The sequence below is a fragment of the Indicator indicator genome, chromosome Z (assembly GCF_027791375.1).
Source record: "Indicator indicator isolate 239-I01 chromosome Z, UM_Iind_1.1, whole genome shotgun sequence".
Taxonomy (NCBI): Eukaryota; Metazoa; Chordata; class Aves; order Piciformes; family Indicatoridae; genus Indicator; species Indicator indicator.
The window spans coordinates 32911574-32935882 of record NC_072053.1 but is presented as its reverse complement, the minus strand read 5'-3'; the positions used below and the strand labels follow the sequence as shown (position 1 = coordinate 32935882).

At 40.2% G+C, this 24309-nt stretch overlaps 2 protein-coding genes across 2 annotated transcripts in view; both read right to left on the bottom strand.

Annotated features, from left to right (window-relative positions):
• CDK7 (cyclin dependent kinase 7) overlaps window positions 1–15564 on the bottom strand; it is a 30954-nt gene extending 15390 nt beyond the window's left edge. Inside the window, exons 1-6 of the mRNA XM_054397261.1 lie at window positions 15423–15564; window positions 15168–15227; window positions 7854–7964; window positions 6725–6843; window positions 5629–5728; window positions 3345–3431 (exon numbers count right to left, since the gene is read on the bottom strand). Coding sequence (XP_054253236.1) covers window positions 3345–3431; window positions 5629–5728; window positions 6725–6843; window positions 7854–7964; window positions 15168–15227; window positions 15423–15482 — 537 coding nt within the window. The 5' untranslated portion in view covers window positions 15483–15564. The remainder of the gene's footprint in view (window positions 1–3344; window positions 3432–5628; window positions 5729–6724; window positions 6844–7853; window positions 7965–15167; window positions 15228–15422) is intronic.
• A 2437-nt stretch (window positions 15565–18001) lies between these two features.
• MRPS36 (mitochondrial ribosomal protein S36) lies at window positions 18002–23298 on the bottom strand. The gene is made up of 4 exons (XM_054398086.1): window positions 23242–23298; window positions 22406–22469; window positions 19327–19529; window positions 18002–18137 (listed from the first exon to the last, which is right to left on the bottom strand). Exons 1-4 carry the CDS (start codon window positions 23278–23280, stop codon window positions 18120–18122), a joined length of 324 nt encoding a protein of 107 aa, XP_054254061.1. The 5' UTR covers window positions 23281–23298; the 3' UTR covers window positions 18002–18119.
• Window positions 23299–24309: the final 1011 nt, after the last annotated feature.

Here is a 24309-nt window from a genome sequence, read left to right as displayed (position 1 = left end):
TTTTTTCTTCTTCTCTCTCTCTCCACCCTGTCGAGAAAAAAGGGAGAAGGGCTGGGGGAGGAATTTATATCTATTATCATTTGCGTTCCTAAATTCAGAGCTCAAACCACCACACAAGCAAAGTAAAATATTAACACTAAAATGAAAAATGTGCTCAATCAGTGACATTAAAGGTCTGTATTCTTGAAAAGCATCGGTTTTCACATTAATCTGTAAATGTATCCTCTCTGTCATGCTAGCAAGTGTCCTATTCTTTGCTTTTCCCACCTGTATCTTAACTCTTTCTCTCCAAAGAAAGCTGAAATATCACTGTAAAAATCTTGTTTCATGTAGATTCCCGGAGCAACAACACATTTGACTGTAGCAAAATGCTGTGTTGTCTTCCTACAAAAAAAAATAGCTCAAGAGCAGCAGGACACTCAGCCTGGAAGTTAAGACTCTCACAGCTGTGTTCAAAGTGTGCACAGAGAAATCAGAGTACCTCATAGCCTCCCACTGGCAAAATTTACTCAAGAAAAATTTGATGAGCAGCTGGAAGCTACAGAAAAGCAAGTATCTGCAACAAAAATAATTACATCACATCTCTAACCACATGACATTAGCTCTCACTACATGAAAGAAAAGCAGGCTATCAAGAGTAGCCAGCATGGATTCACTAAGGGGAAATCTTGCTCGACTGATCTGATAGCCTTGTGTGAAGGCATGACCAAATGGATAGATGAAGGGAGAGCAGTGGACATTGTCTACCTTGACTTCAGCAAGGCTTTTGATACTGTCTCCCATAACATCCTCAATGGTAAATTCAAGAAAAGTGGGTTAGATGACTGGACTGAGAGGTGGATTGGTAACTGGCTCAACAACAGAGCTCAGAGTTGTGATCAGTGGTGCAGAGTCTGCCTGTGGTCAGTGGTGTTCCCCAGGGATCAGTACTAGGTCAAGTTTGTTCAGTATCTTCATCAATGACCTGGATGAGGAGATTGAGCATAGTCTCAGCCAAGCTCCCTAATGATACAAAACTGGGAGTGGGAGGTGGCTGACACACTGGAAGGCTGTGCTGCCATCCAGTGAGATCTGGACAGGCTGGAAAGCTGCGCAAAAGTGAACCTCATGTAGTTCAATAAGGACAAGTGCAGAGTCCTGCCTCTGGGGAGGAGTAACAGCAGGCACCAGTAATGTGCCCTTGTTGCCAAGAGGGCCAAAGGCATCCTAGGGTACGTTAAGAAAAGTGTGTCCAGAAGTTTTAGGGAGGTTCTCCTCTCCCTCTACTCTGCCATGGTGAGACCACACCTGGAATACTATGTCCAGTTTTGGGCTCTCCGATTCTGGGAGAATTGGAGAGAAGGACCTGAGGAGAGAGAGTTCAACAGAGAGCCAAGAGGATGATAAACAGCATTGAACAGCTCTCTCCTGTTAAGAAAGGCTGAGAGACCTAGGGCTGTTTAGTCATGAGAATGGAAGACTGAGAAGTGATCTTATCAATGTCTATAAATATCTGAGGGGTAGGTGTCAAGATGAAGGTGTCAGTCTCTTTTTGGTGGTGCCCAGTGAGAGGACAAGGAAAAATGGGTACAAGCTAGACCACAGGAGGTTCCACTTCAACATGAGGAGACATCTTTATGGTGAGGGTGACAGAGCACTGGAACAGGCTGCCTAGAGAGGTTGTGGAGTCTCCTTCTCTGGAGACTTTCAAAACCCACCTGGATGCATTCCTGTGTGGCATGCCCTAAGTGATTCTGTTTGGCAGGGACTCAAACTCTGGAGGTCCCTTCCAAACCCTAACATTCTGTGAAAGCTTCATATACTAACCAAGAGGTCTGGGAAGGAAATATTTGGTTAGAGCTAGATTCAAACAAGGATATATCAAGTTCTTGAAGCCTAACCTTAAGAATCCTGTCAACTAATGAAACTGGGTATGATGCTGAGAAGCATCACAACTATCTCCACCCACCCTTTCACAAATACACACCTAGCCAAATTAAATAAGGGCTATCACAGATCTGTTACTGTGGATACTTCGGCTGGCTTGCATATAGAGGGGGAGATACCATTCAAATTTCAGAATCAGAAACTCAGACATTCACTTTAGGCTCTCAAATCTGACTAGAAAACCATGAAGACTCATATTAACTACTGAAACAGGCAAAGGGGCAGGAATAACAAACTTCAATAATCATGGTACCAAAGATCAAACAAATCCTGGAAAGTGTTTTTTAAAAAAATTAAGCCAAATACAGTTGGCAGGAGTTCTCTTCAGGATGCCTCCCACCTTTAGGGGCATATGGAACATCCTACTTCTTTATCTAGTTGCTACCTTTATTTTGAGTGGCTTCTTACTTGTTTTAATTGTCATATTTAAAAAACAAACAAACAAACAAAACAAAACACTTGGATTTTGGCCTGCACTATTCTGATGGTTTCTTGGCATAACACCTTATTGACTGTATTGCCTTGATTTCGTCCCTCATTACTCCATGACCAGGATACGTCTCTCCACACTCCCAGTGAGGTGCATAGTGTCAGCATCAGTCTTGGCCTTACAATGCTGCCATGGCAAGAAACCACACAGTTGCATAATTGAGGATTATAGCTTCATTTGATGAATGAAGTGCGCAGCATTGAAGCACTATTCATACAAAAGAAAACTGGCACAGCGGGAGAGCAGACGTGGGATGGGAATACTGGTTAGCAACTCTGGAGAGTGTATCCACAACTCAGCTGCAAAAGAGGACAGTCTGATCAGGGAATTCAGGATTCCCCATATCTATCAGCTGGTCCAAGTCACTTCTCAGAAGTTATGGCGTGCTTCCTGTCAGCCTGCCTGACAACCATGGTTAGGTAGGTCATTGCATGCGCTGACACAAAGTTTGGCCTGGTATTACCCAATTACTGATTTACTGTCATCACAACAAAAATGACTATACTCACTTGTATTTGTTACACTACTGTTACTCTGAGATAAGTTGCTTATCCCTAGAGCTTTTGCTTTGGTGTATCTTACTGTATCCCAAAACCTTATCCAGGCCAACTTAAGTCTCTCCAAATTGTCCCCCCTTCTGAAGGCTAATTAATCATCTCAAAATCATTAAGCAACAACACTAATTTCACAGCAAAAGTCATGGGAAACTGTGGATATACACAAAAAGGAAACAAACAATTTTCATTACTTTTGCTTCATGTGAACAGCACTGCTATACAGACCAGAGATTTGAAACAATAAATCTCAGCTTTGCGAGACCAGGAAGCAATCTTCTGAAAAAATCTACTCAAGTATACTCCTTAATTTCAAAAGCTAAAATAGAGTACCAAGTAAAACTATTATCAGTCTGCTAAATGAAAGGACTCACAGGCCATTGTTCTTCTGTTGGAGTGCCCAGTGCTTCAAATATTTTTGTCAGCTGGTCAAGATCAGAGCCTCCAGGTAAAAAAGGAACCTTGAAGAAGGCAACAGTATTTGATTAAATTAAATTCTGAACTCCAGTTCCAGAGAAGAGTTTTGATCTATCCCTTACAAAACATTTTTGTATACAGCTGCCTACAAAAAGGTATGCTGAAATCTTCCAGTGACGGTCAAATTACAAAGGTTTCTCACAACCCAGGCTTGACATCACTGTCTTGATAGCAGAGAGCTAAACTTAAGATTAAACCACTGCTACAATGTAGAATAACTAAGTACAGGCACGATTTTACATCTCAATTTCCAGTTCAGAGTCAGTTGGTCACAGTAATTTTTCCATCATCTGAAGTTAGGCATTAAAACGTTTAAAGTTAACTAAACCTGGATTACAGAAGCAGCAGTTAATCTGATGGAATGGCATCACACAGTGAGGGATATAGTGACCCAGAAGGACAGAAGCTCTCTTATCAGTATTGTGCCTCATTTAAACAAAGCAGAAGATAGAAAAGGGGATATCTGGCCAGTTCAACTTGTAGTTTATGCATCAGGCACACAATATAGGAAAAAATGGACTTTGTGACCAAAGCAAAATGATAAGGAATTAGAGACAGTATTTAACTAATAGGACAGAAAGGCCACAATGAATATACCTACTATAAGAAACATTAAATTTTGGCATCGAAGAACTCTGAACAAACTACTTTTGTAATGCTCCATAAACTGTCAGTGTCCCTCAACCCAGCACACTCAGGAAGAAAGGGGATAGATATTTAAAACTATCACAAGGATAAAACTGAACTATAACACAGTTCTGCTTTGTGAGAAACCAAACAATCAACAATTCAACAATTTCTTATTCGCTTTCTGACTTTCCTGGAGTGTATCAAATTTTTGCAGGTTTCATGCATATTTATGTATGTATCGCTAGTGCTGCTTAAACATCCACTGCACGCTTTCATTTCTGAACTGCCAGCCAAATTGTTCCAGCACATGTTTGTGTGATAAACCATGGCAAGAAGATTTCTTTCTAGTTGTTTTCAGACAGACCACTTCAGTCTAGTCCATGACATTTAAAGTGTGGCACAAAAACTATCCAGAAGCCATTTACGAAAGATAAGTTGCACTGCAGGTTGCTTCATGGTTCCATCTCTGTTTAGGTCCCTACCCTCTGCTCACACCTCACAGTCATGCCTTCTCCAAAGAACCACATAATAAATTGTCTATTTAAGTATAACATACTTAAGGACCATTACATTTCAGGAGTGACATAGGATTAGCCTGACATTAACCTTCAGCTCCAATCTAATATTGTCAACTGAACACTGCTTAGAAAAATATCAGTTCTTGTATTGATTACAAACAAATCCACAATTAAGGTACTGATGATAGTTATTTACAGTTGGTGAGGAACAATGTATAAGGGACAAGGTATACATGTATGTCACATCTCTAGAAGGATAGGAAATGAAAATTGATAGAGGGTTGTGTAAAAGGATAAATCCACTCAAAGGGACTGGAAGAGTTATCTACTCAACCTGAAGGAATTGATTTAGGGACCAGAACCCCAGACATTGTCTTACTGATAGAAAGAGATGCTTTAACCCTGATGGGTGGCAAACCCTGGGAACAGAGCGCAGCTAGAAGGAAAACACAGACAGGTCAGCTCCCTAGAGACCACTGTGACCTAAGGGAGTTATGCAGGGACCTGATAACAAGAACAAAGCAAAACTTAGGACAGAATTATGGAATCCCTTTATTTCTTGCCTGACGCATGCTTAAGCCTTGGAAAAAATATATGCGTTTGTGTGATACTTTCTCTCTGTATCCAATCATGAATTTACAACTGTAGTATGGACATACTAATGACCAATTACAAGCTGCCTTCTGATACTATGTTAACCTATATAAAGGAAAAGCTTTGTACAATAAATCGACACTTGGCTTGCATCAGGCCGCGTCCCGTCTCTCGCATCACAGCACAACCTTCCCCAAGAGAAGGCTCACAATTTGCTTCAATTTTTCAACTGAGCCATTTTAAAAGACTTCCACTTATAGAACCTATTTCCAAAACTTCACTTTCTCTACAGTTAGCAAAGCTCTTTTCCCCCGTCCTCTTCTTCCTTTACTAAATAGCCTGCCTTTGCCTGCTGCTGTTAGCGGGAGAGAGGAAGCCCACATATGAAGTTGCAATGCACTGCAGAACAAATATAAAATGCTTACATTTGAAGACTTACTCTGAGGAGCAATTCAGCTAAAATACAACCAACAGCCCACATATCAACGCCAACACCATATATTCTAGCACCGAACAATAGTTCTGGGGCTCGATACCACCTGAAAGAAAACACATTTTGGGAAAATCATCTGGCTTTGCTCATGTCAAATGCTGTATATTGTAGCAATGCAAGAACTACAACAAAAAATATTTCTGCTTATATATTTTTCAGATACTGAAGAGCTGCACTCCATCCTGCAAAGTGTTTTAAGAAAGACTGTACAAAACCGAGCATTCCTCACCAAATCATGTACAACCACAAATTAAACAGTTCCAGCTGAGCTGATTAACAATTAGAACTGCACGTGTGCAAAGGAAAAAAGTATTTAACACAGGTTTGCATGTTATAAACCAACATTTTTTTAAAAAAGTTTAGAAATCAACTTCCTTCCAGGCTCCAAAAAAAAAAATCTTTATACCAACAGATGTAACTAGAGACCAAAAATGAACCTTGACAACAGTTTAAAATAGCTGCTTCCATGACTTAAGAACAATTAAGTTTAACACAATGAACTGATGCATGCTGCATTTGAGACTAATGCAGCATTTCTGCTTTTTGAATAAAGCTGAAAAGAAACCAGCTTTGCCTGAACAGACAAAAGGAAATAGCTGGTGGATTTTGCAGTCCTGTTTTTTAAAGCATACCTTAGTTAAACATGCCATACATAGCATAAAATTTTAATTGTTTCAAGGTTTTGTCTCATAACAGGTAAACATGGCTAGCTACAAAAAAGTTTTTAGCTCTCACAATTAAGAGACAGTAATAACTTTCTTGCTGAGAAAGCCCAGCTTACAGGCAGATACACATTTCCACATGTTTCTAAACAGCACCACAACCCAGAACAAACCCTATGGATACATATCCTGGCAGTTCTTCTGCAGACTTTGCTAATAGTGCTTTCTGATGTTTTCCTCATGAGGCTTTTGCCGCTTGAGCATGCCAATTAAGCTAGGCATCAAACTTCAAACGTGTTGATTTGACATGACATACTTCAAGAAACACTGCAGTACAACTACACAGCCACTGCAAAGGAAACAAACCAGGAATGTCTTACCTTGTTACTACCTGGGGTGTATAAACTCTATTTGGGCTTCCAAAAGACTTTGCCAAGCCAAAGTCAGCCAATTTTAAAATGCCATTTTCATCTAACAACAAATTATTTGGTTTAAGATCCTGTCAGAACAGAAAGCAAAGAAAGAATTTTGTCACTGTTAAAAAAACAGACATGTAATGGCAGGCATGCCATAACAGTATTCTAAAATGTATGCTTTTGATCCTACTGTAAGTCTACATTCCGTGGAAAAAAAAATTAATAAAACAGGAGATCAAGTATTTCATCACAGATGACAATCTCAGCAAAACACACCAATTTGAATAGTTTTCAAAAAGTACTGCCTCTTTATAGGCATTAGTTTTTCTGCAGGAACAGCAGTTCTGCTGCATGGTAGCTAAATGAATAATAAGGCTTTGCAAGCGTTTCAAAGAAGAAAGAAAAATTTGGAAGCAATATAACAGCAGTTTAACAAGTGAAGGAAAGAGGGGAAAAAAACAAACATACAAGCAATGCAATGGAAATAATTTATGATCTCTCATAGGCATTGTAATAGCCAGTCTCTAAGCAACAGCCACCTTGGACAGCAAAAAACCCACCTTCTTCCTCTGCCAATTTTTATTGCTGAGTATGGCATTATCTGGCATGTAATATCCCTCTGACCAGCTTGGGTCAGATGTCCCAACTGTTTCCTCTCCCCACTTCCTACCAAGCACCAGCCGCCTTCTGTGGTGAGGGCAGAGTGGGAAAATCAGAAAGGCTTGAGAGCGCCCAAACACTGTTTAACAACGTGCTTGGTGCATTGCCAAAAAATTTTAGCCACAAATCCAGAACACAGCACCATACAGGCTGTTGCAGAAAAAGTTACATCAACCACAGCCAGGCCCAGTTCAGTGCTAATTACATACACATACAACTTGAAACACTTACATAAATAGCTAAATGATACCTACATTAGTAATTCTCTTCTGGTATTGCTATTTTCTGTTGACCCTCCCAAACAGCTCGCATGAGCATTTATAGCCTAAGCATGCCTGAACTTCAAAACTATCTTTATTAGACTTTAGACTTAAATTCTAGCAAATATGACCTTTGTTTCAGCATAAAGGCTGTCAATTTAGTACATGCTTACCCTGTGCAGAATCCAATGCTGGTGTAAGTATTCTAATCCTTGAAGTGTCATCAACATATATGCCTTGATGTGAGACTGTGTCAACACAATACTAGGATCCTTTATTATAACCTGTAAAATGTTAAATTGGTAGTAAAGCTTACCATGCAAGACTAATTTACGTCTACTCTTTCAGCTCAGAAGTTACTTCATCCTTTCAGACAAAGACACATTTGTCAGTCACGGTTTTTCTGTATCACTCTCGCCCTTTTTCCAGAAAAAAAATCTGTTCTGGAGATCAGAAATTAAACTGGCAGATCCAGATGGCCTACATGAACTTTGCAGAACCAGCAAATTCTGAGAAAAACAGGAGACATGGCTGTTTCATCATAATTTAACAAATCTACTTGGGTTTCCTACATACTTTGACTTTTAACATTGAAATTTTATGTAAACATCCTGTTGAAAAGTATTTCCTTACTACTCCCCCAAACCTGCTTGTTAATATTACTGTCTAGTTCAGCAATAGTCTTTCCTAAGCTTTGAGTAGTTTAGAAAATAGCTGTCTAAGACTACACAAAATCTCATGTATGCAGAATACACCCAATCCCAACAGCCTGTGGTCCCAAATGGTGATCTAAGTGATACCACAATACCAGAGCATTATGTAATACAAGAGTACTCCATCTGTCTTTGTACACTGTATATTCTTCAGCTCTTAAGATATTACGTGTAATAAGATAGCTTAACAACTACGTAAATTTACCAATCCAGAGTAGGTGTAATATGTGCACATACAGATCTGACATGAACTGCTGCCTACTACAGTCTCAAAAAATGAAGAACCTTGTGTGTCGGTGTGAGCTGAAATTCCCCCCCCACCAACAAGTAACCAGGCTAGCCCAGTCTGGAATCAAATGAAGGCTGTATTTACAAGCAGAGTCTAAAATCTACGATGAAATGCAACGAATATGTACAAATATACAAAATTCACAGCATTTACAAATATATACAATCAACAGAAAAAGCACAACCGATCTCCCTTTGCTTCCCCCCAAGGGGACCCTCCCAAAGGGGCCTCCCTCTCCCAGGAGCTTCCCCCCCAGACCCCCCTGAACAGAGAAGCAGAGTTAGTTAAGCAGAAAGTTGTTAACTTAGCTGCCAAGGTCAGTACGTGTTATCTTCAGCCAGAAGAGAAGAAGAAACAGCAGCCAGACAGCCCAGCAACTGCCCCCACTGCAGAACGCAGAATGTGCAGAGTGCCCACTTTGTTTTGGGTAATAGTTCTTAAACATTTCTATCTATCCAATGGAAGTGTTTAGAACAATCGTTATTTTGCTTTCTTACACCCAATAGTGACTTATTTATACTCTTTCACTTTCTCTGTTTTGAACTTTGCAAGGAAAAATTAAAAAGACAGTTTCAAACCATCACACCTTGCATCAAAATCTTAAACAAAGACTTCTCCAAAGACCAACTGGCTTGGGGTCCTAGAGAATGAAATATTCTTAAAATGATGATTTGCAAGTACCTAGCATTGGTACACGTAAACGAATGGTTCTGTTCCATGTGATTTTAGTACCAGCTTATCACTTGGTATGCTTTAGCATCACAATTACTTGAACATGCTTGCTGGTATTATGCTCAAGAATTGCACTCTGAGATGCTCATCCATGACTGAGATTCTGTGCTCTGAGTGGAGTGCCAAAAAACTAACATAGTAAATATAACCTGTTTATCTTAAAGATCATGATGACAAGTTTTGAAAATTAAGGCATTACCAGCTGTCAGAAAAACTGTCAAAGTATCCAAACTTTTTAGACATGATCTTAACCAACTTAAACAATGGAAGTCACCTTCTTAATATAATAACAAAATGTAAGCCTGTTACAGTACTACCTTAAAGAAAACATTTGAAGATACTGAAATAAGTGTCTTTAAAAAGGTCTTACCTCCAGATCAGTTTCCATAAAATCAAACACCAAACTAATATTGGACTTATGCCTAAATGCATCTAGAAGCTGCAAAACAAAATATATTATTGATGAAACATACTCCTACTACATATTTTCTAAAAGTCTGTACCATTGTAGTCTACTTATGGATTTTCAGCTTGCAGAACTGTTTTGACTTGCAATACAAAAATTCTCAGTTTTGTTTCTTAGTCCCCAAAAAGTCCCCATCAAGTATGGTAATAACATTTTAGACAATTGCCCCTCTGTTCTGGAGTAAGAAAAAAACCCAGAAGAATTAACTTTACCATGCTAGCTACAACAGATAACCTAATACACACCTTGTACTCTCCCCAAACTTTGTTCTAACAAAACTCCTACCCCCCAGACTGTTTTCTGATGGATTCAGTTCTGTGCATCTGCATCCTGTAAATTCTAAGTGTTAGCTTTATTAACTTCATTTGCAAGTTATTAAATGTGTATTCATCTTTGCAGAATAAATTAAACTCTGGAGAATATCCAAACAGTGCTTAGGATGAAGCTGCGTAATGACAGAATCACTTTTTAATTCGAGATAACACAAGCATGACACTGAGTAAGAACAACAGATGATCCAGCCTGATATTCTGCTATCAGGTAGATCAGGAAGGTGTACCTCCCATGGCATGGCTCATTCCTTAGTGTCTGTATGATGACCATGTTAATTGCCCAACTGCAAGATAGTTGTTTGCATGGTTCTTAACAGTGATTGTGCTTACACTCTTCCTCTGCAGAAACCACGCTAACAAGAGATACTGTGAAGGGCATCCTGCAGGCTTGGCCACTTTTTATAAGTCATGACTCTTACACACACATCTGTTCTGGTTTCAGTCCCAGCAGCAGCCCAGCACCACTCAGCTGCTCACACAACTGCCCCCTGTCAATCCTGTCCACCACCCCCTGTAGGATGGAAAGCAGAAATTGGGAGCAAGATACAAAACCCTGTGGGTTGACATAAGGAGAGTTTAAAAGAGAATTATAAAGAGTAAATGAACAATTTAAATAGCAACAGCAAAAAAAAAAAATGTATAAAGCAAGTAATAAAAGCAACATACTCACCTGCTGCCACCCCTACGAAATTTATGGTATCGGAATACCCCACTGGCTGGCTCAGCTGGCTGTCCTGGGTACAGTGCGTCCCAGCTCCTTGCTACGAAAATTTTAACCCTATTCTAGCTGAACCCAGGACAACATCCACAACAGTTTTATCAGGACTGCTTAGAGAGACACAATCTTGTCTACTGGTGATAATAAATTTGTCTAATTCCTTCTTGAACTGCTGATGCTACCTGATTCAACAATGCCTGTGGCAACACACTGAAGAAACTCACTGCAGGCTATATCAAGCAGTACAATATCCACCTTCCCCACCCCCTGAAACAAATGTTTTTAAAACATCTCTTATTTCTAGTGGGATTTTGCAAACACCAGTTTTGCACGCACTTTATCACCTCAGTTTTGTACCCAGCCTTTTTTTCCTAGAATGAGGAATTCCAGACTTGTTCATAAAGATGTTGCATCCTTTTGCCATTTTAGTTGTCTTTCTGTGCACATACTCTAACTTTGATAGGTAAAGTGACCACTTTGAAATTAAGTTCACAACCCAGAAGAGAACTGCATTCCCACTCTGAAAAAGTAGTAAAATAAAATGTCTGGAAAAAAAACAAACACAAAAATCCAAACATATTTGGGCTAAAATTTATGTCAGACCTTCAAATTATGACCATTAGCTAACGTTAAAATATCTTTAGTTCCAGCGGGCTATCTGTAAGCTGGAAGCCAACCTAAATGCAACTGGAAAGATAAAGGTTTTACTTTTCTCAGCAAAGATTTTAAATATTGACAGTGAAACCTAATAAAGCACATGACTCTCACTTTACCATTGCTTACAAAAGCCTGCTTTTGGCTGTCACCAGTTTCATGTGAGGCAACGAATCAGGCAAATTTAGTACTGCCAGTCATTTGCAAATGTATTGCACAAAATCAGGTAATCTGAATTTCCACAATTCTCCCCACCATTAATAGGCACATAGCCCCAGGCTAAAACCAAAACAAACTAATCAACCAAAAACAAACAGGAAAAAAACAAAACATAACTTTGCCTTTGTTGTTGAAACAGGTTATTTTGCCATAACAATTGTTTTACTATCTATTTTAGCTAGGAAAAAAGAAGCTCAAAATTAGGTAGTGTTTCCACACTACAACTAATTCTAAATTTCAGTCTAACCTATACCAGAAGTATCTGAGGACTGATTCTAGAAGTAGCACTCATTTTACTTACACCAATAATATTTGGATGGCCTAGTTCCTATAACAATTTTATCTCCCTGAGGGCTGTTCTGTTGATTCCTACATTGCAGAAGGAAAAAAAAAAAAAAAAGAAAAGAGACAACAACAAAATTTAAAACTTTTCATTAAGCTCCAAAAGAACGTCTAGTTGTTACTCACTGACAATACTACAAACTACATTTTCATCGATTTGTTAAATACAAAGTACATTGCCATAGCCAAAGAGATTCCTGCAGAAAGAAAGTGACAGTATGTTTTCTTCAACAGCAAATAAATTCTACACCTCAATAATCAGATTTAGGTTACTAAGCAAAGTTTCCCCCTTGGAGTAAAATGGGAAAGTTCTAGTAAAAGCCAAAGAAAACCCAAATCATCTTTTTCAGAGTAATTAAAATCGTGATTTTATTTTAAAGAAAAGTTACATCTTGTAAACATGCCTTAAAAAAGTTGTATCTTCAGTGTGTCTTACTTCCAGGCACACCGACAAACCTTTCTTTTCTTTTTGATATAGAATTATTTAATAAGGCAGGGCATCTATATTTTCCTAGACGTAAAAGATGCAGTGGCCAAAACCTGCTCACTCTTGTTTGAATCCTTTAATAGCCAGATTTTATAGAGGAAAAACTGGGAGAGGACAGCAGCAAGGTGACTGCACTGTAGCAGTCACGCTGACTGAACTGCATCAAACCATGGTTCCCAAACAGTAACAACTGCTCCTTCAAAAATGCTGGTTATGCACAGCTTGTATGAAAACTGGCTGGCAAGGAAGCGTTCCTCCAGTATAATGTGCAAGAGATTTCAGCTGCTTATGAGCTGAAAAACAGTGTTCTCACAAAACCTGGAATATGATTCAACACATAAGGCTCCTGCAGAGTTTTGGGCAAAGCTAAACTTTACACTCCTGTTTTGCCTATCTTAATCACATCTTCTGGAACAAAGTTGACAGTTGCTGCTTTTGGGTAGGCAAGCCCATATACTTAAAAAGAAAAAAGTATGCCAGGTTATCAGGTAACACAGGGAAAACAGACATGGTCATTATTTTTAATTACATCTTTGAATTTTTCCTAAACATATTGTGGGCCAAAAGTAACTACTGTTCTAAGGACATCACTGAAGGCCAGGTGGATCACAACTCTCCAATATCTCAGCTGTGAGACTGTGATGAGCATTCAGTTTCTCTCTAAAGATTCTTCCAACAGAATTGTAGAGTTGAGAGCAAAGATTTTTTCATTGGAAAGCTAGTAACCTCAAGTAATACCCCTGAAGGTTGGAAGCCTAAACACATACAAAATTCTACTGCACCACATAAGCAACACAAGAAGACTAGGATTATTTGTTTTGTTTTTTTTTTTCCACTTGCAATACCTACATGTAAGGGCACATGGCTGGTCAGAGCACACAATCAAAAGACAACACTATAGAGAAGCGGCTACAGATCTGCTTCTCAACATAGAAAACAAACCTACACAAAGACAAGAGTTTTAAAATCTTTGATTCAGTATTTTCAGCATAAATCACAAAAATATAACAAGGAAAACACAGATAATACTCTCACCTGTCTTAGATAGTTAAGACACAGAGACGCCACAATAAAAAAAGACATTCTAAATTCTGTAAAGATTATAATTCTGTGCAATATCCATGTTTGTATTCCACCTGAAAAGCTCGGTGGAGGTCATACACTCATATCTAGACACCGTCTATGCATGCCATCTCTGCTGTTTTTTTCTGTCCCCAAAGTCTGGGAAGCAATTCTGTAGTAAATGTTACACTGTGAGTTAAGCTCATTTTTCTCAACCAAGTTACAGTGTGGGAAATTCATATACCAATTTACAAAACCAGAGTAAGCAAGGGACAGCCTTTGCAGCACAACTTTGTTTTAAAACTTACCATCTTTAGCTTCTGATCTATGTCCCAGTTTAATCTGAAAAGAAATGTTTCATATCATATAAGGTTAAGTCAACGGCCCTGGCAGTAAAGGAATACATTCTTTAGTACTGCACTAAGACAGAATGAGTTTCAGTACCACGAAGAACTTCAATATCCAGAGCTGTTTTTCAGTTTAGGGTTTCTTTCCTCTCTTAAAAATAGTTGTGTCTTTACAGCATGATGTGAAAACACACGTAACACAAACTGTCAACATAAAATGCTTTATAGCCACAAAGCTTTATTATGCCACTAATAAGCTTCTCTTCATGCAGAAATAAGGGCAAACTGACAGTCACCTTAGACTGATTCTACTAATATCGGTATATTCTGTAAACTTGGACTGGCTTTAAATCCTTCTATCTCAATCATCTACTGCCTTGAAATTTTCAAGACCAGAATCACACCGTTGATCTTTCTGGATGATAAAAGTTAGAAGAAGATTCTGCCAAAACCAATAATGCTTTTCACAACAACTGCTAATAGTAACAACCATAGTGGAAAAGTATTATAATGCTAAAAGTGTATCAAACAAAATTATTATTGATATGGTTTACCTTGCCTTAACAGAGTCTTTCATCAAAGAACTGCAATGTGTAATCCCTCACAAAGAACATGTAATCAGCTAATTTCCATACAAAAACTTCCTGCAATGTCTTCAGATACTATGAAGTGAAACATTTTATGACAACACTGACATTTTTAATACTTTTATTCAAATAAGTTCCAGATTTAAGACAACTTTCGTCAATTTTTTTTCAAAACCTACCAATTCCTTACATCAAGGGTAACATTGCTAGACTGAAAGAAATGCAGAACAGGAAAAACATTTAAAAAACAGAAACCACTATCAAGGACTAAAAATATCTGATGTTTTAAAATGCCCCCCCCCCCCCCCCCCTTTTTTAACTAAATGTAACAATACGCCAGACTTCAAGCTACAGATCAAGTTACCCTTTAGAAACTAAAAAAATACAGTGAGCCTAAAGCTAGGTGTTTTAAATAAGGCAATTTAGAAACAAAAAATATATATTCTCCAATTACCCATTAAATCAGTCACAAAGAAATCAGGCAGGTTAAGAATAGCCAGATACTCAATCACACAACAGAAAAATATTCTGAGACTCACCTTTTTAATAGCCACAATTTGGTTTCTGTTTTTATCCCGTGCTTTATAGACCGTGGCAAACTACGGAGAAAGAGGCTCACATTACTAGAAGGCCAGACAAGCCACAAGGTGTATGCCCCCACAGCCTTCTCAGGGGCTCAGACCCTGCCGCGGCAAAGCTGGACCCCCGGGCCCAGCGCCTCAGCCTGAAACACTGCCGGCTCCAGGGCCTTCCCTCACGCACCGCCCTTCCTCACGCGCCTCAAAGCCGCTCACCTGCCCCTCCCCCAAAAAGCCGAGCTTCTCGTAGCGCTTCGCGCGCATCCGTGCATCCATCCTGCCACCAGGAAGGGGTAAGGGGAGTCGGCGAAAGAACAGCAGAGCAGCAGCGCAACCGGCAGCGGGGCTCTAACACCGACAGCCGGGCCCCACGCCACTTCCGACCCGAGAGCAAACCCCGCCCCTAGCAACCGCTGCCGTCACTTCGCTCCTCGCGCGTCCAGCCGGCGGCGCCTCGCAAGAGCCGGTTGAGACCCCGCCCCCACACCGAGTGATGCGCGTGCGCGCGAAGGGGGCGAGAGGGGGGGTGATGCAGTCTTGGGGTCCAACGACCCAGCGGCCGCAGCGGAGCCTACCGGAGCTCATCCGTCGCCCGAGCGAACGGGCTCGCTTCCCGCTGTGCTGTTGAAGGCCACAGTCAATGCCTAACCGCTACCGTTTTATTAACCCCCCCCTAAATCAAGTATATTGTAGACCTTTAACTGTAACTGGACACACAGTGTTGGCCAAGTGAAACCATTTGAGTGAATATCTAGCTTACACTGATGTGGGTTAATGTACTGGTCTTGTAAGGAGGACCATTGATCAGGGGTTCTATGGGGCAAAGTTGTTCACTGTGAATAAACAATGCACCTTGCTAACAACTCTGTCATTCAAGGGTGGCTGCTAGGTTTTTTGAGAGGTCCCAGCTGAGTGGAAATTGGCAAATCTGCAAGAAGTACTGGAAGGACAGCCTGGGAAACTATAGACCTGGCTGGCTGTCCTAAGTGTAGGGGAATGTCACCATCTTGACTGCCACTATGCAGTGTGCAGGACAACCAGGTGATCAGGCCCAGACAGCATGGATTCATGAAGGGCAGGTCCTGCTTCTGTGACAACGTGCCTCCTTCTGTGACCTCCTTCTGTGACAAGATGCCCCACCTAGTGGATGGGTGAAAGGTTGTGGATATTGTTTACTCAGACTTTTGTAAAGCCTTTGACACTATCTCCAACACCATTTTCCTGGAGAAATTGGCTGTTCATGGCTTGGATGGGTGGACACTTCACTGGGTAAAAAAATGGATGGATGGATTGGCCCAAAGAGTGGTGGCGAATTGAGTTAAATCAAATTGGTAGCACGTCACAAATGGTGTTTCCCAGGGCTGAGTTTCTGGGACAGTCTTGTTTAATATCTTTATCACTGACTGGGATGAGGGGGTTGAATGCACTCTCAGTAAGTCTGCAGGTGATACTCAGCTGTGAGGAGTGTTGATCTGCTTGAGGGTAGGAAAGCTCTACAAAGGCATCCTGACAGGCTGGATCAGTAGACTGAGGCCATTTGTATGACATTCCACAAGGTCCTGCACTTGGGTCACAACAACCCCATGCACTGCTACAGGCTAGGGGCAAAGTGGCTGGAAAGCAGCCCAGCAGAGAAAGACCTGGGGGTGTTGATTGACAACTGGCTAAACATGAGCCAGCAGTATGCCCAGGTAGCCAAGCCAACAGCATCCTGACCTGTATCAGGAATAGTGTGACCAGCAGGACCAGGGTAGCAATTGTCCAACTGTACCAACTTGAGGTCATACCTTGAGTAATGTGTTCAGTTTGGGGGATCGTCACTACAAGAAAGACATTGAGGTGCTGGAGCAGGTCCAAATGGGTAAAGAATCTGGTGAAGGGCCTGGAGAACTGGTCTTATGAGAAGCAGCTGAGGCAACTGAGGTTGTTCAGTCTGGAGGAGAGGAGGCTAAGGAGAGATCTTCTCACTCCCTACAATTACCTTGTCTCTTCTCCCTAGTAACAAGCGATAGGATGAGTGTAAACAGCCTCAAGTTGCACTGGAGAAGAGAGGCAGGAAGGTGTATAGATTTGATATTAGAAGAAATTTCTTCACTGAAAGGATTACCAAACAGGATGAATCACCATCCCTAGAGGTATTTAAGACACATAGATGTGGTGCCAAGGGGCTTGATTTTGCATCAGACTTAGTAGAGTTAGATCATGATTGGACTCAACGACCCTTAAGGTTACCTCCAACCAAAACAATTCTAGCTCATGCTAGGAGTTCCCATCAAACAAAAATCTGTAAGAAGCAAGAACTTGTTGTTAGCAGGAGAAATTTTTATCAAACAAACCACAAAAATGTAACACTGTTGCAATATATGTTCCTAGTGAGTTTGCCTTATTAATTATCATTGTAATACTAAAATACACACCCCTGTAAGCCAAGAAGCCCCTTAGCTACAAGACCACCCCTCTCAGAGAACATGCTATCAATTTTGTAGATATTGTTGCTTTAACCGAAGGTGAGAAAGCTGCTTAAACTGTAGTTTGGTGGTAAGAAATTATACATCATATGTGGGGAATCTGGGAGGTGTGCTAGCTTTGTGGGGATACCCCCTAGCACCCAAATCTGCACAACTTTGTAAAAGTCAGCATCTTGGCTTGTGTGCATGGACTGGATTTGTTGTACACTGGGTGAAAGAATCTGTTTTTCAGACAAGAACAGGGCTATCTTCTGAAACTGCTAGCAATTTAAATTGCCCCAGAAGAACATGTATGTATACAGTATGTTGTGTTGAACTTGTCACCCTTCATATGGGTTTTTATTAAAGCTATTAGACTACAAAAATTTCTAACATCAAGGAAATGCATTTATTGTGAATACAATACTTCGTTCTTCAACAGGGACCAGTGAGATATCTTCCATACTTATTCTGGACCTCCACGCTGTAAAAAAAAAAGCAGATAGTTAAATGTATTCCACTGAAAAAAACATGAAATTGAGACCAATTTGCACTGTCTAGAGTAACAAACAAGCGTTCTAGTTTTAATTTCTGATTTTTAAATTCATTTTTCATCTACATAAGAACATGCACATAGTGTCAAATATTAACATCTGCCAGTAACAGCTCCATTTTTATCAGGGGAGAATATAGTGTACGCAACCTACCATTACAAGCAGATCCACTTCTTCTGCTCAGAAAAACCTGACTTTTACTCATTTTAGAAAGGTCTGACAAACACAGCAGTAGTGAACACAAGTTTTAGAATTATTTTCACTGCCCAAATTCCAAAGTGTAAAGTAAAATAAATGGGTCACGACTCATCCATTATTCTCCAAAGAAAATTATTTAACAATTTACTATTAGAAAAACGGTGCTATGGTCAAGAACTGTGGTACTGTTTTATTTCTTTATAATACCCTATTCTCCTACATGGACGAAAACTCATTTCCTCTACTATAATGACTACACTGTAGGTGTCCTTATCATTTAACAAAGCTATGCAAATATCTTTCCATTTCAAACTCACACCCATCTCACAAGTTCTTCAAATCTTGTGCATTTTCCTCTTTCAAGCATGTGTTTACAGCTGAGAATTGTTACAGAACAATTAGCAGGTTTTTCTTCCCTTTCACGTAAAATACTATGTTGGCAAATACTGCAGGAAATGTATCAAGTTTAATAAAGTATTGTGGCTACAAGAAATACAAGAGTTAACTACTAATAATAGTTTAAGAAGTATTTTGGACCTCAATCACCTGGCAATACCCTTTGCTGGTCTTAGAGCAGATGCCTCTACTCCTATCCAGCACTTTCAAACTACACATTAACAGCTGTTGCAAAAACAGGTGGTGATGCAGATTAATGTATGCTCTGACTTATAACTAGCTATCTGCACGCCTGTTTTTTATCCCTCTACTGAGTGACACCACATGCTACTAATTAGTGAGATTTAGGTATACCCTCTGTATTAAAAATGTGTTGCTTCGGTATTGTGGATCAAAGCCATGAAAGCTGAGAGTGCACTCTTACTAAGAATTAAAATGTAACACCAGATTTGAAATTTCAAAAGTATAAAAATAAGCTAAATGTTACATAAATACAAACAATAAACCCCAGTAAGTGACACTTACTTGAATATATTCAATCTCTTCATCAGACATAAGTTTCCTTTTGTACTTCTGAGGTAAGATTCTTGCTAATTCAGAAGTGTCTGGTACACCTTGTACTCTACTAACAGGTGAAATATTCTGAAAGGCTGGTGATATGCCTCCAATGGACTCCTGTGCTTTAGAAGCATGGAGAGATGGCACACTTGCTTGTAGAGATTCCTGCACTGAAACCCAGAAGGCAAAACTACTTACAGAGATATAACAAGACTGTAAAAATAATTAATGTGCAGCCAACAGAAGTCACCAGCTATTGACAGTCTTCTTCATTATAACAAATACTTAAAAGAATTACAACACTCCTCACAACCTATTTTTATTGTTGTTAGATATATGAAGAGCACAGTGAAAATACTCTGACAATGAAAGAAAGTATGTTTTGAGTGGTAGAAGATAAACCAGCCTATGCCCCAACAAAGCTTCTTCACTGGGAAGCTATACTTACAGAAAAAGCATAAATACCCTAAATGTATATGTGGAGGCAATTATGTAGAAAGATAATTAAGATAAATCACTGAGATAATGCTCTTTATTCACTGTGACTGCAAAGGCAGAGACATGAAAAAGAGGAAGAGGCTTACAGAAAAATCAAAGTCACAATTGTGGCATACCCCAACATGCAATGCAGTGTCATACCCATTTTCGATATTACAAAAAGGCATCATATCTAATTTTGTTAATAATGTGCAGGATGAACATCAAATACAGGGTATCAGCAATCACTGTCAATGAAGTTCAGAGACCAAGGAGTGCATGAAGTACTTTATAGGGCAGAGCAAGGAGCTAGGCTTAAAGAATTTGCATTAGTGAAGCTGCTGGAATAGCAATGCTGTCCAAGTCAGCATTCTGAAGCTTAGGTCTGTCCCACCACGGCTGATTTTACAATGGGAACAAACAGTTGCCCCACCAAGCAGGATGGAGCCTCACAGTAATATATTTACTTCATAAGCACATAGATGTCTCTATGTAAGGTTAAAGCAGATTCCACCACAGGAGGTCTCCCTCAGTGCTCCTGAAAAATGGGCATTGACAAATGTAACATCTAAGCAGCTGGGACAGAGGGATAAAACAAAATAAGCAGCATCAAGACCGGATGCGTGAGAGAATGTGAGGAGTTAAAATACCACAGCATTGCCAGCCCCTTTCCTCCTGTCTCCAACAAGAGGAGCCAGGTTTAGCCACAGTAAGTCTGAACCACTGTCAGGATTGGGACTTCAAACACCTGCAGCAATGTGATAAAAGCATAATTGATTGGGAAAAAAAAAAGGCATCACTGACAGCCACATTAAGTTCTCAGCCATGACACTGTATCTGAGAGCCCCAAGTTCAGGAACAAGGTATCATAACAAACAGGGGAAGGAGGAATAGAGTCCATCAAACGGAACACAGTCAAAACAGGTAGCAAAGCAAATTTGTTTCAAGAAATAGCACACCTTACACATGAAAAAGAAAAAAACCCAAGAAACAGTTTCTCCAAGTTTGTTTCATGCACCAGGAAAATGTCCAGAAATTTGCCAAGGATTGTATGTTTCAGTCTGAAATGTAGTTCAAGTAGATGCATTGTATTAAAAAAACCCAAACCAAACAGAAGACTTAGAAGTACCAGACTTGATACTGTTGTTGTTTTAGTTCACATACTACTACATTTTTCCCTGATTGGGGTAGGCTTTTCATGCACCCATGACCTTAAAAGTTTAGTTTTGATCTGCAGAACTATGTAGAAGCAACAGCCTGGTACAGTGAAATAGTTATTGCTACAGCACTCAAGCAAGATGAGGTAGATTCCAATTTACTAATGAAACAACAGAACCCCATCAAGATAATAAGTAACCTACTGAAAAGCTACAATCACAACACCCTTCTGCTGCAGAGATAAACAAGGGCTAACACAATTTCAAGCCTTTAGGAAATTGGTTTGCTGACATGTGAGGTGGGGAAGTTGCCTGATGGATGCACAACACATAAAATTCTGGCAGAAAGTTACTGCAGAATGTTATCACAGAAAATAGTTCCTAAAGAATTCACAGGTTAGTGAAAAGTGGCACAATGTGAACTCTAGATACTTTGTACTGTTAATGGATAAACTGAAGTAAAAGCTAAATCATAAATATGATGAGGCTGTGGCAAATAACATGGTATGTTATTTCTAAATAAGTAAGAACAACAAAACAGAGCTTCTTAAGATGTCTTCTACTTTAGTTTCAAGGGCTTTGTTGACTCAAAAGGAATATTACAATAATTTATCACTCATATAACTTCGATGTTTAAATGTAACAGCATTGGGATTTCTATGAATGTCAATACAGACATAGGTATAAAAATTGTCAAGGATCACAATTAAGTTTTATTTTCTCAGCATTAAATAGCAGCACAAGGAAATATTTCTTAAAATGTACACTGAGATAGCTCCAACTATGATCATAGTTTTAAACACCACAGATATTGCATATTCCAATTAAGAAAAGATGACGAAAATGCAACATTGGAAGAAATTCTTCACAGAGTGATTTGCCTTTGGAACGGGCTGCCCAAGGAGGTGGTGGAGACACTGTCCCTGGAAGTATTTAAAGTAAGACTGGATGAGGCACTTAGTGTCATGGTTTAGTTGATTAGATGGTGTTGGGTGATAGGTTGGACTAGATGATCTTGAAGATCTTTTCTAACCTGGCTAGTTCTGTGATTATCTCCTCAAATATCACCAAATACCTAAAGCTGCTTTGAAATGACTTGGGCACAATCATTTCAGGCAACTATTAGTATTTTTAAAAAATATATGTAGAAAAAACAACACTGGAAATCTCCATGAATTTGTCTTTACCCAAGAAATAAAGATGCATATATTATGTGTATTCTCATAGTGGTATAGAGTCTGAAAAAGAAGAGTCAAAGAGTTGTGTTCAAACTAGAACAACTATGTTTCAGAAACTCTACCTAAAGTCAGTTGAGCTGTGCGTGAAACAGGAAAATTGTGTGCTGCTTCTTATATAAAACAGTTAATGTGAAGAAACGCGGTGCAAGTTGTATCTGTAGATGAAGTACTTACTTTTGGGTTTAGGACTACTTTTCCTGTCTGGGAACTTAATTAATGGAGTATGTGGCTTGACCACCTAGAACAAGGCAAGGCAGTAGGAAAAACAAGGAGAATAAAATATATTTCTAGGCACACGTTACCTTCACAACAAGAAAATGGAACATACAACATATTAAACCATCTGTACTGCGCTGCTTTCTGCACCACCACTCCGGCACTGTGTTTACCCCGGGAGAAATTTCACCTTTAAAGGCATTCCTCCGACCCCACGTCCAGAGCAGGGACAAGCAGTCTCTTCCTTTTCTCACAGCAGTCAGTATGTGTGGTTGTGCAGAAATGGTTATCGCAGTCACATAAACACAATTATGAAGCTTCAGCACAGGAATTCAAGCAGTGCTTTGCTTGTAGGTATTTGTTCAGCTGTCTGGACGGCTTTGACCAGGCCCATTAAGAAAAAGCTTTAAATTATAAAGCTTGGTAGTTGAAACCACACAGCTTATTTTTGAAGCACATCCTTTAAAGCCTCTACATCTCACCTTCACCTTGCAGAGAGACTGCCGGCTAGCGCCCTTCCGCTCTTGAAAAGGGCATAAAAGCCTGTGTATTACCCTGCAGCATCCTCTGATGCCAGAGAGCCAGACACCGACATCAAACGCCCGGCAACACCGGGTGGCCCCCTTCTACACTCCCTCTTTCCCCACGCCAAGGACACCGTCCTGCCCGGCGGCACCCAGGCCCCAGCTGCATCCGGCCCTGGCGGTCACACCCGAGGCGAGACCCACCGTCCGAGCCAGGCTTCCGGCCCTAGCCAACCCCGACTCCCCAGAATACAGGCCGAGCACCGTTACCTGAACGACCCTAGCGGCAGCCGCCATCTTACTGCCCATGGCGACCTGCCCGCCGTGGCGGCGCCGCCCCGCCCTATGCGCCTGCGGGACAGCGCCGGGCACAGCCCGCTACGGGCGGGGCCTAGGCTACCGTGGGAGTGCGGAGCCCCAGCGCTGGGCAGGGATCGTGTTGGAAGTCAAAAAACACCCTCCCAAACAAACCAACAAAAACTCCAAACACGAGAATAACGCTGTAAGCAATTTTGTGCTTTATTCGATTAGGATAAACCCACACTTTTTAAATGCTGGTAGTCACTCAAGAAAATACAAGCAATGACTTTACCGTATCACATGCTCTGATACAGCAAGTTTTCCTCAAAGCTGAAGTGAAACTGCCACTTGAACATTTGAAATTTTGTTGTTGCATAGTTGATAGCACTAAGTCACCACCTCCATTTTACTTGATTTTTCCTAGGCTTGTCATATTTTACTTCATGGAACAGTATCTACAGGTTGCAACTGCTGCTGGAAGCTATGCTTAATTCATCAGTATGCAGCACAGTCCAAGGGGCTGTTACAATTAACTTTTCAGCGTTTAAAATGATACACAATGTTCCGATAAAAACTTCATACAAACTCCAAAGACTGACTCAACCACGTTTTCCAGTTTGGGTTTTTCACAGGGACAGTGCAGAGTCATGGATCCTGTCTGAACTCTGCAGCCTGGTGGTGCTCAGGGGAAACTGACAGAACCTTGCATTCTCCTCGTAAAAGCCTGAAATTAATATATATTATTATTTCTTGTACTACTGTGGCCTTTTGGCTAGAGACCAGCATTTGGGACAGGACAGTTATCAGGTAGTTTTCATGAGCTATGCCACCTATTCAAATACTTGTTGTGTACCAGGAATTAGAATGGGGACAGGAGGTGAACTGAGTCTGTAGAGAGAATAGCCACCTACAGAATGGTTAAAACTCCATGAATGTCCTCTAATGATTCATACTAGCCTATCAAGTTTAGTACATTGATTATATACATTGTATGAAATTAAGCAGTTTATCTTGATTCATGGGATACTGACATATTTT

Excerpts from the sequence above, each read along its gene's own strand:
- MRPS36 (XM_054398086.1), bottom strand. The coding sequence starts at position 23,280 with ATGGGCAGTAAGATGGCGGCTGCCGCTAGGGTCGTTCAG. Across the intron at positions 22,470-23,241 it reads CTGCCGCTAGGGTCGTTCAG|GTGGTCAAGCCACATACTCC; the intron begins GTAACGGTGCTC and ends GCCTTGTTCTAG. Across the intron at positions 19,530-22,405 it reads AAGTAGTCCTAAACCCAAAA|TGCAGGAATCTCTACAAGCA; the intron begins GTAAGTACTTCA and ends TCTGGGTTTCAG.